Source organism: Siphateles boraxobius, unplaced genomic scaffold (genome assembly GCF_051911475.1).
Source record: "Siphateles boraxobius isolate OS27281-9 unplaced genomic scaffold, OSU_SipBor_1 24, whole genome shotgun sequence".
Taxonomy (NCBI): domain Eukaryota; kingdom Metazoa; phylum Chordata; class Actinopteri; order Cypriniformes; family Leuciscidae; genus Siphateles; species Siphateles boraxobius.
The window spans coordinates 10,092,123-10,110,305 of record NW_027508855.1 but is presented as its reverse complement, the minus strand read 5'-3'; the positions used below and the strand labels follow the sequence as shown (position 1 = coordinate 10,110,305).

The following is an 18,183-nucleotide window of genomic DNA, read 5'->3' as shown; positions in this document are numbered from 1 at the left end:
ATCGTGGAGATTGTATCTTTGTGGTTGTAAAGGCACACACCCAATTAATTAATCTCAAAGGATGTCAAGGACAGAAACATGAGCTCAGGCCCCCAACATCCTTGTGATATCTGCACCAGATGGAGCGGCAGTACGTAACGGGTGGAAATGCACGACTGTCTCTGTCTTATATTAGCTCAGTCAGTACATCAGTGATCTTGTGGTCTGAACTACATCTGACACTTGCATCATTTTAAAAAGTAAAGTAAATCATCAATTGATTTCCTCTTCAGTCTCCTAAGTCACACAGAGTCACTTTTCCACAAAAAGAGAAAAATAAATGGGAAAGTGAGTGTGAGGTTTCCACCAAGTAGTGTTTTTAAAACATGTAACACGTGGAAGTTAACCTTTACAACCCATTTTACTTTTTGGGTGAAACAACTTGATTTAAAGGAACTAGTGATGTAAAAATTTCAGAGGAATTTATATTTGTTTAATATTTATATAATATATTTTTATGTAATATAGTCATTATATTTAGATTTTTTATTCACATTCACTGCTGAATCATTAAGACCAGAGACATGTATTATTAAAGCGGAGGGGGTCAATTTTGGTGTCATGTTTCATTTTACTCTTCCATGTGTTGTCCCTGTCTCTTCTCTGCCTCCTTCAGGACACTTTTACACTGTTTGCGACTGAAATAAGCTTTCATGATAATAATAATAATAGAGGAGACTTGGCAAACTTCTCAATACAATAGACAAATACCAAAGACGCAAAAGCAAAAAAAAAAAAAAAAAAAAGGCATGTCCTTTAGAATAGAATAGAAAATATTAATGTTTTTTTTTAAAATAGTTACAAAGCTTTAACCTGTCGGTTAAGAAAATAAAATATAGAAGCAAGTACAAGAGTTTAGAAGTAAAAACAGAAAACCGTTTTAATTTTATAGGCTATGATATTGAGGTTTGTTCAAGTGAAACTATTATAACTCATCCCTGTTCCCCTCTTCATTATTCTTCATATATCCAGAGCAAACGGTTCATGCAGAGAGCTCATCATGCGAGTACAGCAGAGCATCATTAACTCTGCAGTCGTGCTGCTAGTGAGAGTTTCATCCAAGCACTTAGTTGCTTCACAGAATGGCAATACAGTGTTGAGTGAATGGAGCTTGACTTGTAGATAAAGCAGATTACCGAGCTTCCCCTCTGTGCCTGCCAATACGATTAACTCACCATCATGCTCACTGCTTTTTAGACAATTGCAATTACTATAATGTTGTACTGGTTCGTACGTGTATATGTCAGAACCCCCTTTCGCCAGCTCATCTCTGCTATTAGAAAATACATTCAATCCTAATGGGGAGAGATGAGATTACAGAGAAAGAACGGATGTCATGCAACAGGGCATTTTGGGTCATTTGTGTGTGTGTGTGTGTGTGTGTGTGTGTGTGTGTGTGTGTGTGTGTGTGTGTGTGTGTGTGTGTGTGTGTGTGTGTGTGTGTGTGTGTGTGTGTGTGTGTGTGTGTGTGTGTGTGTGTGTGTGTGTGTGTGTGTGTGTGTCACAAATGATGAGATTGATGGAGCAGATGATGCATCTGTGCATCCGACTGTAAATGTTTTCAGAACAAAACGTCCACAACAATGTGGCCATATCCAAACTGTAGATGTGTTTTAATGTTTTATGTCACAAGGTGTTAATATATGGAGTAGCATTCTCTATATGGTTGCTAATCACAAAATGTGACGGCAGACTGTTAGCACTTGTTAAAATGTATTTTTTCATTCAATTTTTAGAGGATTTATAATATAATATTTTACGTAAAAAGCTTTTTATAAAAGAATGTTGATTATCCCACTTTGACTTGTTCCTCAGTTTTCAATACACGCAAATTAAAGCTACTTAATTATTACAAACTTAATACAAACTTAAAACTTAATAAACCATTCAATAACTTATTTACAAAATCTTTAATAATAGGCCTACTAAAGTTTATATTAAGAAACTTATCCAACATTATTCTCATTTATTAAAATGTTGTAATACGATTTCAGCATGTATGAAAATGCCTTGAATTTATATTCAAATTTCCCTAATACAGAAATGGCTGTGATTTCACTATTTGGCCACTAGATGGTGCTGCGTTTCAACTTTAGGAATTATGAAATGTGCTTTACAACCTTGAATGTTTCTTGAATTCATTTTGTGAATCAACAGGATTTACTTATAAAGAGGATTCAAATCAGAACTTTATTTTTATTTTTATTCTTGCTACTGGAATTAATGATGTTTTCAATATATTTCTCTTTAGCAAAGTACACCGGCTGCTATGTTGATGACACACAGAAACGGGCTCTTAGAGGGGTGTCCTTTTTTGACTACAAAAAAATGACCGTCTTCCGTTGCCTGGACAACTGCGCTGAGAGGTACAGTATGTCGACTGAAACTTTTTATCTCCATGTACAAGAGTCTGTGCACACATATGCATCACAATGACACATTTCTTTTGAGTTCCATTGTTTAATATACTCAAGGTAATTACATTTCCTGTGCTTTGACCTCAAAATACCATGACAGAATCCTTTCAATCCCAAGACATTATATAGTATGTTTATTAAGCAATTTTCTTGATGGGCATTGGCAGATATCTGTCCCCCATAATGCAAGTGATTTCAAGTTTTACTTTTCTTTTAAGATACAGTAACATTTCCACACCTACACAGTACACTCCCAAACAAAACCCACACAAACAATCATGTTATCATTTACAAGTATACATACGTACACATTATGAGTTATCATAGACATATCATAAACCCCATACACTGACAAACATGACTTATTTAACACACATTAGACTAATCTAATTCCCTGAGTTTAATCTTGTTTCCTTGACCTATAATTACCTCAGATGGGAGAGAGTTATCAGATATGCTGTTTTTCCTCTGATGATCCTCTGATAGTCACAAAGACTGGTGCTCTAACATGTACTCTCATTCATTTTGACGATGTGTGCTCACCAGTAATTAACGTTTGCCCTGAAATGCAGGGCAATCATCCAGATGTCTTTCCAAACCTGAATTATTATTATTTTTTCTTTGAAACACAAATTGATTCTGAAGAACTGTGCCGATCGCTCTTTTCTGTGGAAATACAGTGAATCAAAAGTGATTAAAAAAAGAATGAAAACCAACATGAGAGTAAATGTGATCAGTACGACTCATGCACGTTATTCCAGTTTTTCAGTAGCCATATGATAGCTTTATTAGAGGAACAGGTTGAATTTTAAGTCATTATTCACTTTTAAATGAATTGATTGATCAGTGGTTCCCCCCAAGTCCCTCTAGCCCTAGTTTTGCTTTCAAAGCATTTTTTAATCTGTGGACACTCCTAGTTCCTGTAAATTAAAAAAAAAGAACTTAACTAATTATAATTAAAATCAAAATAATTATATTTCATGACTCAAGAAGTTAGGAGAGCCGAATGTTTTTAGGGATCCCACTCTTTTTTTAACCCATGAATTTAATTAAATTTTCAGTTGTTTGTTATACTGAATTATTTATAATATTTTACATCTTACAATGTACTTGATAAAATATTTTAGATCTGACAGTAAAATTTACTGTACTAATTTACATGATTTTTCCAAGTCTAGAAATCTCACTTTTAAAATAGACTACTTATATATCCTGGTTTTAGAGAGAGAGAGAGAGAGAGAGAGAGAGAGAGAGAGAGAGAGAGAGAGAGAGAAGCAAATTTATTAAAAGTTCCTCCAGTTTTGACACAGATTTGGAACAACATTAGGGTGAGTAAATGATGATTAGATTAAATTAAATTATTTTTCCTTTTTGGTTGAACTGGTAATGTTGCTTTTTTACTTTCCATCTTGTTAGCACTCTTGCTTCCTTCCTCTTTCTTCGGTTTCTCTACCCCGCCAACTTCCCAATGTTTCTTAACACACGCAGTTAACACATGCGCACCCATTAAAAGCAATACACTGAATCACATCAGTCTGTGCCTTGGAAAGTCACAGAAAGAGAGAAAGGGAGAAAACAAAAAGGCTAAGGAATTTTGGCATCAGGACTGTTTTATAGGAAGGACTGAGAATCAATACAAAATCAAGATAAACAGAGCCAGACACTGGAGAAAGACTATCCTTTATTTTCTCTCCTCTGATCAAAATAGGGGCTATAAAACTGACATCATGTCTCATGTTTGTAGGAGTCGTATATTTATTTGGCTAAGTATTATGTTTAACTTTCCTTAAAATGTATTTCTTTGTTTTAATTAATTAAAATGGTAAAACGTGCTCGCACACTCAAAAGAGCAAATTAATGGATGGACTTTGTTTTGTAAGTTTATTTTGCCAGTTTTGCATGTATTTTTGTTGGAAATAAATAAAAAAGAGAAGCTTTAATATTGATGAAAGTGAGTGTTGATTGATCGCGAGTCAAGAGGAAATTTACTGCTCGTGGACTGAGTTTTGCCAGAACCACGTTTAAAAGGAAGGGCTCTGTTGACAATGATTCCTTTGAATCTTTTAAACTGGCTCAGCTTAGGGTAGTTCTCACATTTTTGAAAAGTCTGAAAACAACTGCATAGAGGAGGGGTGTCAAGGGTGGAGAGCACATTAAAGCGATAGTTCAAATAAAAGAGCTTTTGAACCCTAGAATTTCATGTTCACAATCAATGCTTCTGTTCAGCTTAATTTTTCTCTCAGCCTTGTACTGTAGTTATGCGGCATTAGTAAGATCTAGAACCACTATACACCATTTTGCTAGCCAACAGCCTGGCAAAAAAAAAAAAAATTTCCAAGAGTGCTTGGAAATTATACTCTCTACACAGTGCATCAGCTGTATCGAAACCTATTTCTTGTGCAAAACGGTATTATCTGAATTTGAGGGAGGGTAACATTGCTGGGAGTTTGTCAAAGTGACAGAAAAATAGACCACATTCTTTCTGCTGTTTTCAAAAGCTACATGTACATGCACGCCCATGTGCACGTCTGAACACATTAGTATTAAGGAAACTGTTGCACTTATTACACTTACCCTTGAAAATCCTGTTTTTAAGTGACCTGCTCAAAGGCACAAATGTGATACTATAGTTCATGAAACAACCGTTTTTGAACCTACAGCTTTTCAGTTAACACCTGAGATATTTATCTAATAGGCAACATCATAAAGCAGTGAAGATATATGCAGCATTTTTACAGAGTGTATTGTTTACTGTGAAATAATTAGATTTCTCTGTTTTAAGTGTTAATAGTCAGCATAAAATTAATATTCACCCTATCCATTTTCTAAATACTTTTTATAGATCTTATTTTAAACAATTAATCCGTGCATAGGGTTTATTTTAATATTTAATTTTCCGACCTAATATTAAATATTATTATGATTAAATATGTAATATTTAATAACAATATCATAACTGGATCTTCTGGTGAAAACAACAGACTTCTCTCTGGTGACATACAGAACTTCTTCGATCATTTAGTAATTTAAACCTGCCCCTCAAGTTCACGTTCATCTGCCTCCATATTTGAGTTCAACAGCCACATCTCATAATCCAATAAACAATCGATGCATAAGTTTCTGTCCTGTCCTACTTTTTGTACATACTAAACATATATATATATATATATATATATATATATGCAACAACAGTAATAATCAACAGCAGCAGCAATAATCTACAACAACAGCAACAATATACAGCAGTAGCAGCAATAATGCATAATAGCAACTAAATGCATAATAAAGATGTTTTTCCTTCATCCCGTGTTATTAGGGGTTATCTCTATGCGGGTCTGGAGTTTGGAGCTGAGTGCTACTGTGGCCATAAGATCCAGGCGCCCAACGTGTCAGAGAGTGAATGTAATATGGAGTGTAAAGGGGAGAAGAGTAACCTCTGTGGAGGACCTAATCGACTGTCCATATACAGACTGGAGCTGAGCCAGGAGTCGGCCCGCCGATGTGAGCACTCTGACACACAGATACTTTTACACATGTGCATCAGCAAGCTTACATTCACACATTTGTACAGGTGCACAGATATGGCTTGACACTTTAATATCACTCTTAGGAAAGCGAAAACGCACACATAACGGCTTTTATTGATAAGATCAGCTAAAACTTTACAATAAGGTTTCATTTGTTAACATTAATTTACTACATTAGTTGACATGAAGTAATAATGAACAATACTTCTACAGTATTTATTCACCTTGATATTAATTTCAACACTTACTAATGCATTTTTAAAATCAAGTTGTTAACATTGGTTACTGCCCAGTGAATTATATGAACAATCAATGAAGAATTGTATTTTTAATAAGTAACATTAACAAAGGTTAATAAATGCTGTCAAAAAATATTGCTCTTGTCTGATGTTAGCAAATTATACCTTACTGTCCTGGAAATTGTCTGTATTGTTTATTTTCAAGCTGTGTATCAGAGCAGGGTAGCACAGTGCAAATGACTCCCCACCATATATCTCTCAGTGGACTGATTTTCGTTAATGATTTCTACTCTTTGTCCTTCAGTGGTTGAGGAAAGATTCTATCTCTCTCATGCATATTTTAGGTTTTCCCATTCTCATTAATTTGTATGTATGTTTATTAGGCTTTTCCTAGTATTGTTTCCTAGTATTTCATGTGTATTTCCAGATCAACACCCTTTCCTTTATGCATTATGTTTCATCAAAAAATAGCTCTGGCAGAAACTTGTGACACCATCCTGGGTGTCCTGATTAAGCACTTTTTTCTTGTGACAGGAAGTGTTTAGGAGAGGTTGTGTGATAAACAAATACAATAGTTGTGCAGGAACAACTTTAATCTAACCCTATGAAGTTAACCTAGTTTAACCTAACCCTATTACGTTAAGAAGTCCTTGGGACTACAGCGGTTTTATTAAAGGCAAAGACTATTTCTATTAAGTGCAAATTAGTGTTAGATGGTATTTTACACTGTGCAAATACCAAAACAGTATTTTCTTTGCACTAAGCGTAAATAGTGTTAGATGCTATTTATACTATATATAATGTCAGAAAGCATTTGTTGTATTGAAGTACATTGCTATAAAACCTCATCAGCAACCGCATAGCATAATTCTGGAAACTACCCAGAACACCATAGCATCATGATTTTCTCGAGCAAGCAACACTCATATTTCCTTGAGAAAATACTAAAACGTAGTTGTTTTTGTTGTTTTTACATAAAAAAATCATGTACTTCTTTATTTTGCTATTAAGATGGAAGTGCCATCTTCAAGGGATGTTTCAAGAGGCCAGATAATGTGACCCTGGCGCTTCCTGCTAGTGGTGTTATTCAGAACATGTCAGTGGACAAGTGTGTTGACATGTGCACCGAGAAAGTGAGTATGTATGTATGATGTGCATCTGGTGTCTCTCATACTTCTGTGTTTATGCGAGTCTGTCTTAAATGATTGCTTCCTTTGTCTGGTATAGGAATTCTCTCTGGCTGCCTTGGGTGGTGAAAAATGTCACTGTGGGTTTCCCACTCCCCTCTTCACTCTGCATGAGCGTGAGGATGAGGAACTGTGTCTCAAGCGATGTGTAGGGGAAGACTTTGAGAGCTGCGGAAACAATGACTTCTTTGTAGTGTACCAGACCCAAGTACAAGGTAACATGATCTTGTATGGACTAAAACATTGGGCTCAGGCCAACGCACAGGCAGCACATAACGATTTGATTACCATACGGGTTTGACTATTTAGGACTAGAAAAAACATGTCAGGACACAGAAGCACAAGAATTACCCTTCCTGTACTGCTTTTGAGGCTGCTTATCACTTGCCGACCCTCAAGTTTGCAAAATTCACACCTCTTCACTTCCTCCAAGTTTGCTATCACAGTGAGCACATAATATATCTGAATGCTTAATGTATGTGTGTGTATATATATATATATATATATATATATATATATATATATATATGCATATTCATGATATAATTTCAATAAATGCACACTTGCGACACTTAAATGATGCAACTGCTATGCAAGCAGAGTCTTCTTCCAAAACACAAACATGCACTAGGCCAAAAACACTATGTTTATATAATGTTGATAAACTTTATCTGTTTAAGTTTATAACCACGAAGGTAAAATTGCAACAAATATTGTCCGTGTAATATTAGATATTACATAGATAACGTTACACAGATAAGGTTAGTAAGCTATTTTATCACACTAAAATCATGTTACCTCGTGCTATACTTTTGAAACTGTGTATTTTGAGATTTATAGATTGGTGCTTTTCTATAAATATTTACTACAAATTACTATATATATATTTTCCTTCTGTAAATATATTAATACAAAATATATGAAGTTTTAAACTCAATTTTATTTATTATTATTTAATATTAATTATGATGTTAAAATAACACAAGCACTTTATTTTAGTATGAGGGATTTGGCTTAAAATACATTAAATTAAATACTAAATTAAATACTACAATCATTGTGGGCCCCTAGAATCATTCCCAGCTTTCACGCCATTATCTCTGGCCCTGCTTGCCAATCAAAGTAAAAACTCATCTCATTTCCTTCTCAGTCTGACTGTCATCTGCTCTGTGGTTCAAATTCTGAATGGTCATCATGAGCTGGTCCAAACCGAAATTGAAATCTAAGCAAGAAAACATTTGAAAAGACTGAATCAGATTGTTTTCTAGAGCAGTTTCTAAGATCAACTTGTCTCATTTCATCAAAATAACAGCATATGTTAATGGTGATGTGTGCATTATAAGTTTATCAAACCACTCAAACCTGATAGAGGCATTTTTACCTGTCTTTTACAGAATGATTCTGTGATTAAAGACAATAATTTTTGTGGTGTTAATCCATATGTGTTAGTTTTAAGACCATATATATGCTAATATACTTGCTTGTAGTGAGAAATATCCTTATTAAAGTTTCCTTAAAATTGCTCGACAATGTCTCATGTTTGGTTTCTTTATCTCTGCAGATAATCGCTGTATGGACCGGCGCTTTTTACCCACTCGTTCCAAGCACCTAATGGCACTAGCTAGTTTCCCAGGAGCGGGGAATACCTGGGCCCGTCACCTTATTGAACTGGCCACGGGGCACTATACCGGAAGCTACTACTTTGATGGCTCACTGTACAACAAAGGTTAACTTATCTTTTAGTTCTCCATAAAACCATTTTATTTCTCTCTTGCTTGCTCATGGTCTTTCTCTCTTGTTGAACTCTTTAAATATGCAGGATTCAAAGGGGAGAGAGATCACTGGCGCAGCGGTAGAACCATATGTATCAAGACACACGAGAGTGGCAGGAAGGAGATTGACACCTTCGACGCTAGCATCCTTATGATCCGGAACCCTTATAAAGCACTCATGGCTGAATTTAACCGAAAGTATGGTGGCCATATTGGATTTGCCTCTCAAGCTCACTGGAGGGGGAAAGGTGGGAAATGAAAGTCAAGTCAAGTCACTTTCATTTATTTAGTGCTTTTAACAATATACATTGTTTCAAAGCCGGTTTACAGTGATGAAAAGAAATTAAAGTAACAGAGATTGTTTTGGCTTCACAGCAGCTCTAGAATAAAGTTATTGTCTAGCTAAAGTTAGTTTTGATTGATTCACTTCCGTTGCAACATTCATTAGTTATTAACTTAGGGGCCACTAACATGACACCGTTCTAACAGAAAACCCTTAACACGATCCGACCACTCATTTGCAAAAAACAGAAGGCACAAGCTGTGAAAAATTTATAATACAGAATTTTTCATCGCTGCTGCATAGCCACGTAAACCAGAATTATCCCGTGTCCAGGCGCAGGTCCTTCATCAGACCCTGATACGGCCTGGATCCGGCAGACTGCGGGATAAACAGAGAGACTAATATTAACGTAGACGCAATCCTTCTTATGATTTATCAAGTACATCAGGATTTATGGGAAGTGTTCCCGGTTCTGGCTGACCTAATCTACTCAGCCTAACATTGAATTATATAAGTCTATAATGTGTTATTTGCGTGCTAGTTCAAAGAGATGTGTTTTTAGTCTAGATTTGAACTGACAGAGTGTGTCTGCTTCCCGGACAATGTTAGGAAGACTGTTCCAAAGTGTTGGTGCTAAATAGGAAAAGGATCTACCGCCAGCAGTCGATGTTGATATTCTAGGTATTATCAACTGGCCGGAATTTTGAGATCGCAATAGACGTGAAGGACTATTATGCGTTAAGAGCTCGCTCAAGAACTGGGGAGCTAAACCATTTAGTGCTTTGTAAGTAGTCAGCAATATTTAAAAATGTATACGACGTTTAATAGGGAGCCAGATTTTTACAGATACTAGACACTTGACTTTCAAATGAAAGATTGGTATCAAAGAGCACACCCAGGTTCCTAACCGACGACAAAGACTTGACAGAGCAGCCATCAAGTGTTAGACAGTATTCTAGGTTAGTATGTGAGGACGTTTTTTGTTCAATAATTAGAATCTCTGTTTTTTCAGAATTAAGTAGTATGAAATTATTAATCATCATTTATATCAGCAATGCATTCTGTTAATTTTGTGAATTGGTAAGTTTCGTCAGGGCGTGAAGAAATATAGAGCTGAGTATCATGAGCATAACAGTGAAAACTATGCCATGCTTCCTAATGATATCTCCTAAGGGTAGCATGTACAGAGTTAACAGCAACGGTCCTAGTACTGAGCCTTGTGGTACGCCATACTGAACTTTTGATCGATAAGACATCTCTTAATTTACTGCTACTAACTGATAACGGTCAGATAAGTATGATTTAAACCAAGCTAATACAATTCCACTAATGCCAACAAGTCTATTTAAAAGAATGTTGTGGTCAATTGTATACAATGCAGCACTAAGATCGAGTAACACTAATAGAGACAACCACGATCGGATGATGAGAGCAAATCATTTGTGACTCTGATGAGAGCTGTCTCAGTACTATGGTACGAAAATCCTAGCAGATACTTTTTCTTTCCGAAAAGGAACATAGTTGTGAGGATACTGCCTTTTATAGTCTCTTTGACAGAAAAGGTAGATTCAAGATCGGCCTGTAATTTACTAATTCTGTAGGATCAAGTTGCGTTTTTTTAACTAGCTGGTTAATCATAGCCAGCTTAAACTTTTTGGTGGGTATCCTAATGACAAAGATGAATTAATGATATTAAGAAGAGGATCTATGACCTCTGGAAGTATCTCTTTTAATATCTTAGTCAGTACAGGGTCTAACATACATGTTGTCGATTTAACAAGTTTAGAAAATTCTTCCTCTCCTATAGCAATGAATGAATCAAATTTTTCCTCAGGGAGACTACAATGCACTGCCTGGTAGTAGATGGGTGCATAGTTATACTTTTCTCCCTGATATTATCAATCTTTTAAGTTAAGAAGTTCATTAAGTCATTACCGCTATGCTGCTTGGAAACGTCTGGGGTTGAAGCTATATTTTTCGGTAATTTAGCCACTGTTTCAAATAAATACCTAGGGTTTTGTTTATTTTCTTCTAATAGGTTTGAAAAATAAGCATATCTAGTAGCTTTTAAGGCCTCTCTGTACGCAATCTCGCTCTCTTTCCATGAAATTCCAGTTGCACTCCATTGCATTGTGATCAGTAAACCCTCGCTTCCAAATTAATCTTGTTAGCTACCATATTTATTTTTAAATATTTTATATATCCTCCAAGCCATATTTAAGTCCCACTTGAATGATCCTCGACGAGAGGTGGTCCTTATGTGTCCAAAATTGATCAAAAACATCTTGGGACAAGATTTGCATACTGACATCTGTCAAATACGGACAGCACGTCAAATATGCATAACCTTTACTCTATTTATTATATGTAAGTGTGAAATCATTGAAATGGTCTGTGTGTCAGTCTAGTTTGGAAAATTATCATAGGGGTAAATGATCAAGAGAACTTCTGCTTTGTTCTTGACGTTGACGTCAATTTGAGAATCTGCTGTACTGCGGTCAGAAGCATGCACTCATCAGACACAAAAGGCCATGACTGTTTAATGTGGTTTTGTTGAGAATCTCTTCTCTTTTTTAACTCTGAAACCTCCTGATAACTGATGCTTATTTTTAGGTACATGAGTCTTTTACTAGGCACCAAATGTTACTGGTGTTTACTTTTTTTAATGGTTAATCGTTATAACTATTAAACCAAGAAGACCCATTTTTCTTGCATTAAAATAATTTTACAAAAATGATGTTGCATTTGTTTGTGAACAGTAGTACAGTCAGTGAATAGATTTTGCAACATTTCCCTTACCCCAACAAAGTCCTTTTTTAAGCAACGTTTGCTTCTTGTTCTGCTTCTTTACAGTATTTTTTTTTTCCCCAGAGTGAAGCAGATGCTTGTGACATTTTGGTGTCTTGTGTTTTCAAAATGTGGACTTTGTCATTCTGTTTTTGTTTCATTTTTGATTTAGGTTTCTGAAATTTTAATGTTAAAGTGTTTTTTTAAACTCTTTTTTTAAAAACATGTTCCTCAGTTGTTGTTTCACTGTTCTTGCTGACGTGCATCTCTGGTGCACTAACCGAAATGCAGAAGCATTAAAAAAAACAGCATTTTTTGCTTCTTCCTTTCTATTGTTTTACATTCTCTCTCCTCATGAATATGATAATTTTAGTCACTTTGTGAAAAAAAGACATTAGCTCTTTATTAGCTATTGCTGTTCTTTCTCTCCACTGAAGATAATCAGCAGAAAATGACTATTACTTAAAAAACGAAAATTCAGATAATGACTGACTTTTGCTTAATGTTTAATTTCAGAAAAGTGCTATCAGTGATTAAAACTATAATTATGCCGCTCCACTATTACAACCTTCACAAAACCATCAAGTTGGGTTCGTCGATGTCTGTTACATTTGTGTGGTTACTGTAAGATGTTATATTTCAAGAAGTTCTCTCTCTCTCTCTCTCTCTCTCCCTCTCTCCCTCTCCCTCTCTCCCTCTCTCTCTCCCTCTCTCCCTCTCTCTCTCTCTCCCTCTCTCTCTCTCTCCCTCTCTCTCTCTCTCTCTCTCTCTCTCTCTCTCTCTCTCTATTAGAGTGGCCAGAGTTTGTGAAGAACTACGCTCCATGGTGGGCATCCCACACACTAGACTGGCTGAAATATGGGAAGAAAGTTCAAGTAGTGCACTTTGAGGATTTAAAACGGGACCTTTTCTCTCACTTAAAAGGCATGGTCATCTTTCTGGGCCTGGAAGTGTCAGAGGAACGCCTGCTGTGTGTGGAAGGACAGAAAGATGGGAACTTTAAACGCTCTGGCCTCAGAAAGCTGGATTATGACCCTTACACGCCTGAAATGCGTGCCACCATTGACGGGCTTATTAAGACTGTGGACACAGCACTCAGAAAGAGAAACCTGTCTGGTGTACCTGAGGAGTACATGCCCAGATGATACTCATCTTTTGACTTTTGCTCTTTTTTTTCCACACACATTTTTTTCCTTTTTTTCAGCTATACACTTTTTTCCCCTAGAATATAAAATTGTTTATTGTCATCCTCCATTCAGTTTGCACAAAAGTACTGCTGAAAAACTGTTCGTCCTGAAGAATCTAAAGATACACTAGTAAGACATGGGCTTGTGCAACAATTTGGCTCCAGTTAACTTGGCTTGAAGTTTAACCACCATGGATCCATCTTCTTTAGGCCAATTTAAGTGTGCCGTAACCAGAAATTCAGTTTGTCATCACGGACAATGACTTTTCATGCTTTTGATGAAAATGTCTGTTGCCACCAAGACATCCGGGTCAACCATTTAGATGGACACATCACATCTGTGTTTCATTGAATTTGCTTTTCCTGCCACTACTGGACAATGATCCATTAAGCAATCCAGTCTCATTGGGAATATATGGACAGTGATATAATGTTTAACATCGGAAACACAGCTTCCTGTTCCCAAAAATATGTGGACATTGCCTTCAAATTATGATGCTTCTTACAACCGATCAGTAGAAATGATATATGGACAACAAAAATCCTCAAGCTATTCCACGTGTATTAGATAAATGCATGGACAACTCAAAAACATGTTGTCTGGTACCTGCCTTCAGTGATTTGCAGGCAAATTGCAGATATAGTCATTTATAGGGCTTTTGAATTGGATGCAAGCAACCAAGTTCTTCTGTTTCTGCTGTGTTTAGAGCACTTTTATGTTGAGATCCTTTCTTCAAATTAAATTATTTACCTTTTCACTGAGGTTTTAAAATATATTTGCAGTGGGCAATCAAAAAAAAAAACAATTCATCTTGTGTTCACAAAGTAAAAAAAAATGGTGTCTTCTTGTAAATAGCTTAAAATAACGCATTGACTGACCCTTTACTCCTTTTCTCAACACAATTATAGTAATTTATTAAAGGGATGCTGTTGTTCAACCAAAGATGTAAATTCTGCTATTTTTTTTTTTACAGAGATTGTCACTATGGACACAGCTCTTATATGAGAAGAGTTGTGTATTGATTCTTAAAACATTTGGAACAACATGAAGGAGAGTAAATGAAGACAAATTTTTCATTTTTGGATGATCTATCCCTTTTAGGAAAACCCATTTCTTCACCAGTTTGTGTTCCGGTTTAGACTATGAGTATAGTTGCAGTACAGTATGTACCGTGCCTTGAATACTGTAGCTTCCCATTTTCTTTGACACACCTGAGAAGACTCAAAAACCAAATAATATCCAAATTAAGTCAGGTTTTGGATGCAATTGTAAACTTGTTCCCTGTAGAAATGTTCAGAATTGTTTTTTGTTTTCACTGTTTTAATTGCAGAAGTTTTTTTTTATTTAAAACAGAAAATCAACATTAAAATCTATAAAATAATCTAGAATTCAGGGGTGAAAGTGAGTATAAAGCAATGTGCTAAAAAGAGACAAAGAAAGCACCTCGTGGGTAAATTTCTGCTTTTCAGCTAGAGTCCTTACAAATAACATTCAATATATGTAAATACACATATATATATTTGTAATGCTCACATGGAGAATTACTTTAAAAGACAGAAAAGTATCACCTCTATTTTTGAAAAGGCTTTTAAATTTGAGCATTACATGATTTTCATTTCAAAAAGGAACAAACCTGAAGTGTCTTTCTGAATGTATATTTTGTATGGAATGAATATAAAGAATTTCTACCAAATAAGAAAATCAGAGGGTGATTGCCAGCAGTGCAAAGGACATTAAAGATTTTTATTATAATTGTAAGCTGAGAGAACTGTGGATATGAGGAAAGACTTTGCTCTTGTTTAGTGCTTGATGCATATGTCCTGGTCAATAAATTGTAAAGCCCCAAATTCTCAGAGGCCCAACATTCATTTATAGATTTATTTAGTTAATTTATATATTTAGTATATATAAGTCTGTAACGTCTGGAAAACTAACCCCAAAACATACTTTTTGGAATTATGTTGGTTGCTAATAGTGCAGAAATTGCACACTTTAAAAATCTCTTTGCAGCTCAGTTTACATTGTATTTTAAATGCTGGTTGTTTTACAAATTTCTGGAGTTAGCATTCATAGGTTTTATCACTCTTTCAGGACTCTTACTTACAAACATTTCATCTTCATCTTTCATCACTGTTTCAGGGCTCCCAAGGTACCACAAATCGGTCATGAGATCTTCGACTTATCTTGTGTTTTCAGGGGAAGTGTGATATGAACAGCACTTTGATTGGCCAATGCTCAAAGCTCATTAAGTGGTAAACTAAGTGTCCTTGTGATAAAGTTACTGCGGTCTTAACAACTGAGATCTAACACAGCATACAGTATGACAACATACATGTACTGTCTCATATGTCATATGTGCTAGGAATTTATTTCTAGACACTAGTCAGACATTTGTACTAAGCAGTTGTAACCACTGCTATACTAAATGATCAGAAGTGCTGGGCTGAGGACTGCAACTAAATGACTGGGTGATCTGATGATCTAAGCAGTGAATTTGTGAATCGTTTTGTCTGGTCATTTTGAATAATGATGATGATGAATCAAAATATGGACACCATGACAGCTTGATTTTTAATTATTGTCATAAATTTGTATATTTTGTTACATTATGATCATTTGAGTTGCAGTCAGCAGCCCTTGCTGCATCCCTGACTAATTAAGCGTTAGGAAAAGTGCTTTTGAATGAAAACTGCAAATCAGCTCTATAAATACAAAATGTAACAATAATAAGGGTAAATGTAGCAACATGTTAAAGAGTTTCCAAGAAAAACATCGTACCAGATACATGCAAACACATTTTTGTAAAGCTTATAAGCAGGAATTATTAAAAGTATTGAAAGTACCACATCATACTTACCATATAAAAACGGAATAAAGCTAAAGTGTCTTTCTGAATTTATTGGGGTTTATTAATTAGGACTCTCATATAATTAAGAAAATTACAAACACTTAAGGTAAATTGTTAGAACAAGATTTGTATTGTAAATTTTAGGTATATTTTAGCAAAACAGAGAGAGAAAGACATGTGGAGCATGACAAGATTTGTCAAATGATGCTCAATGCATTCAACCGTCAATAAATTTGATTTTTTTGATGCCCCACTCCATATATTAATGTATATGTGTTGATTAATAGCATGCACAAATAAGAAGATAACAGTAAAGATCTAATAGTTATATAATTCTGCAAAATGGCATTTTAATGTACAAAACTTTTGTAGAAAGTTGCCTTTATTGAACCTGTTTGCATTAATTTATTCTTGACTTTTCAGTCTTTTTGCGTTACTTGGAAATTTCTGAACGCCAACATGCAACAGACATTCAATTGTAAAACTTGTTAATGTTCAGTCTTTTCTATCGGCCAGCATTTTCCAGTCAGACTTAGAAGAGAATAAAGAGAAATATCTTTTGTCCAAGAATTGTTTTTTTTTAAATTTCAGAAAGCAGTGGAAACTCTGTTATCACTAGCACTTCAGGTCTCCTCATCAATGGCGCTCTCAATCTTTGACAGAAAGGAATAGCATTTCTTCAAAGCCTTGGCCATGAATGCATAGAGGAATGGGTTTATAAAGCTGTTTGCAGAGGCAAGAGTTGCACATAATTGATGGGCTGTGTGAAAGACGGCGTCGCGTGGAACATCTTTAGATTTGCCAAACTCTATAATAGAAATAATGTGAAATGGCAACCAACAGAAGAAGTTGTAATCAGTAATGTCATGATCTTGAATGGCTTGGTGGATTTGGTAATTTGGTTTGCTCTAAGTTTACAGATCAGGATGGAGTAACAGGTGGAAATTGTCAGGAGCGGAATTAAAAACCCAAAAGTAAAGCGCATGAGCACGACGGTTCTGTGGTGATGCTCATAGTTGCTATAACATGTGACTGTTGATGATTCATTTTTAATATCTCTGAATTTGGCAGATGGAATGCTAAGCAAAGCAGACACAAACCAAGCCGTCACAACAACTAAAGAAGCTTTCTTTGCAGTGCGTTGATTTTGGACCCAGACAGGAAACTTGACTGTGATGCAGCGATCCACACTAATTAAGACCAGGATGAAAATGCTGCTGTACATATTGAGGGTCATAACAAAAGAGGTGAACTTGCACATGAAGAGCCCAAAAATCCAGCTGGCAGTAACTATATTGCTAATGAGGAAAGGGAGAGTAGCGCAGAAAATGAAGTCAGACAAAGCCAGGCTCAGGTACCAGGTGGTGTTCACAGACTTCTTCATCTTAAAACCAGCAATCCAGATCACAGCACCATTTCCAATGATGCCAAGCAGGAATATGATCACATTAAAAATAACTGGGATTACACATGCTGCTTCCCTGCATCCAGCATGTAAATCCACAGAAACTGTTTCTTCTTTTGAGTGATTCATCAACGTTCCTAAATGATCAGTGTAGTCATATTCATCTGGTCCTGGAGTTGAACTCATTATGCCTTGTTAGAACTGAATAGGACGTAGAATTTTGTAATGAGAACAAAAGTGATGTAATTTAGCATATTTCTAAGAATGACTGTAGTGGCTGAGGAAAAACATCATGACACTAGGGGGGAGACCGGGGACAGTTGCAACAGGGGATGGTTGCAACATGTAATTGTTCTCCAACCAGAAACAAGCTAGAGTAATGACACTCACACTGCACATGCTCAATTGGATGGCCCCCCCCCCCCCCTTGCAGAGAAAAATCAAGGAGATTCCTGAGCTTCATCAGGATTTATTGAAGAAAAACTGTTTTTA

At 35.8% G+C, this 18,183-nt stretch overlaps 1 protein-coding gene and 1 pseudogene across 6 annotated transcripts in view; one reads left to right on the top strand and one right to left on the bottom strand.

The window, feature by feature from the left end:
• Nucleotides 1-15,285, top strand: part of wscd2 (WSC domain containing 2) — a 58,988-nt gene extending 43,703 nt beyond the window's left edge. For 5 of the 6 annotated variants that reach the window (XM_077241348.1, XM_077241350.1, XM_077241349.1 and 2 more), the window contains 7 exons: nucleotides 2,291-2,405; nucleotides 5,773-5,957; nucleotides 7,234-7,355; nucleotides 7,450-7,624; nucleotides 8,971-9,135; nucleotides 9,229-9,429; nucleotides 13,044-15,285. In XM_077241348.1, the coding sequence (XP_077097463.1) occupies nucleotides 2,291-2,405; nucleotides 5,773-5,957; nucleotides 7,234-7,355; nucleotides 7,450-7,624; nucleotides 8,971-9,135; nucleotides 9,229-9,429; nucleotides 13,044-13,396 (1,316 nt within the window). In that variant the 3' untranslated portion in view covers nucleotides 13,397-15,285. Of the gene's footprint in view, nucleotides 1-1,011; nucleotides 1,042-2,290; nucleotides 2,406-5,772; nucleotides 5,958-7,233; nucleotides 7,356-7,449; nucleotides 7,625-8,970; nucleotides 9,136-9,228; nucleotides 9,430-13,043 lie in introns of all 6 variants that reach the window. The other variant, XM_077241344.1, reaches the window with a different exon arrangement.
• Nucleotides 15,286-16,776: 1,491 nt separating this feature from the next.
• LOC143749006 (chemerin-like receptor 1) lies at nucleotides 16,777-17,908 on the bottom strand (annotated as a pseudogene).
• Nucleotides 17,909-18,183: the final 275 nt, after the last annotated feature.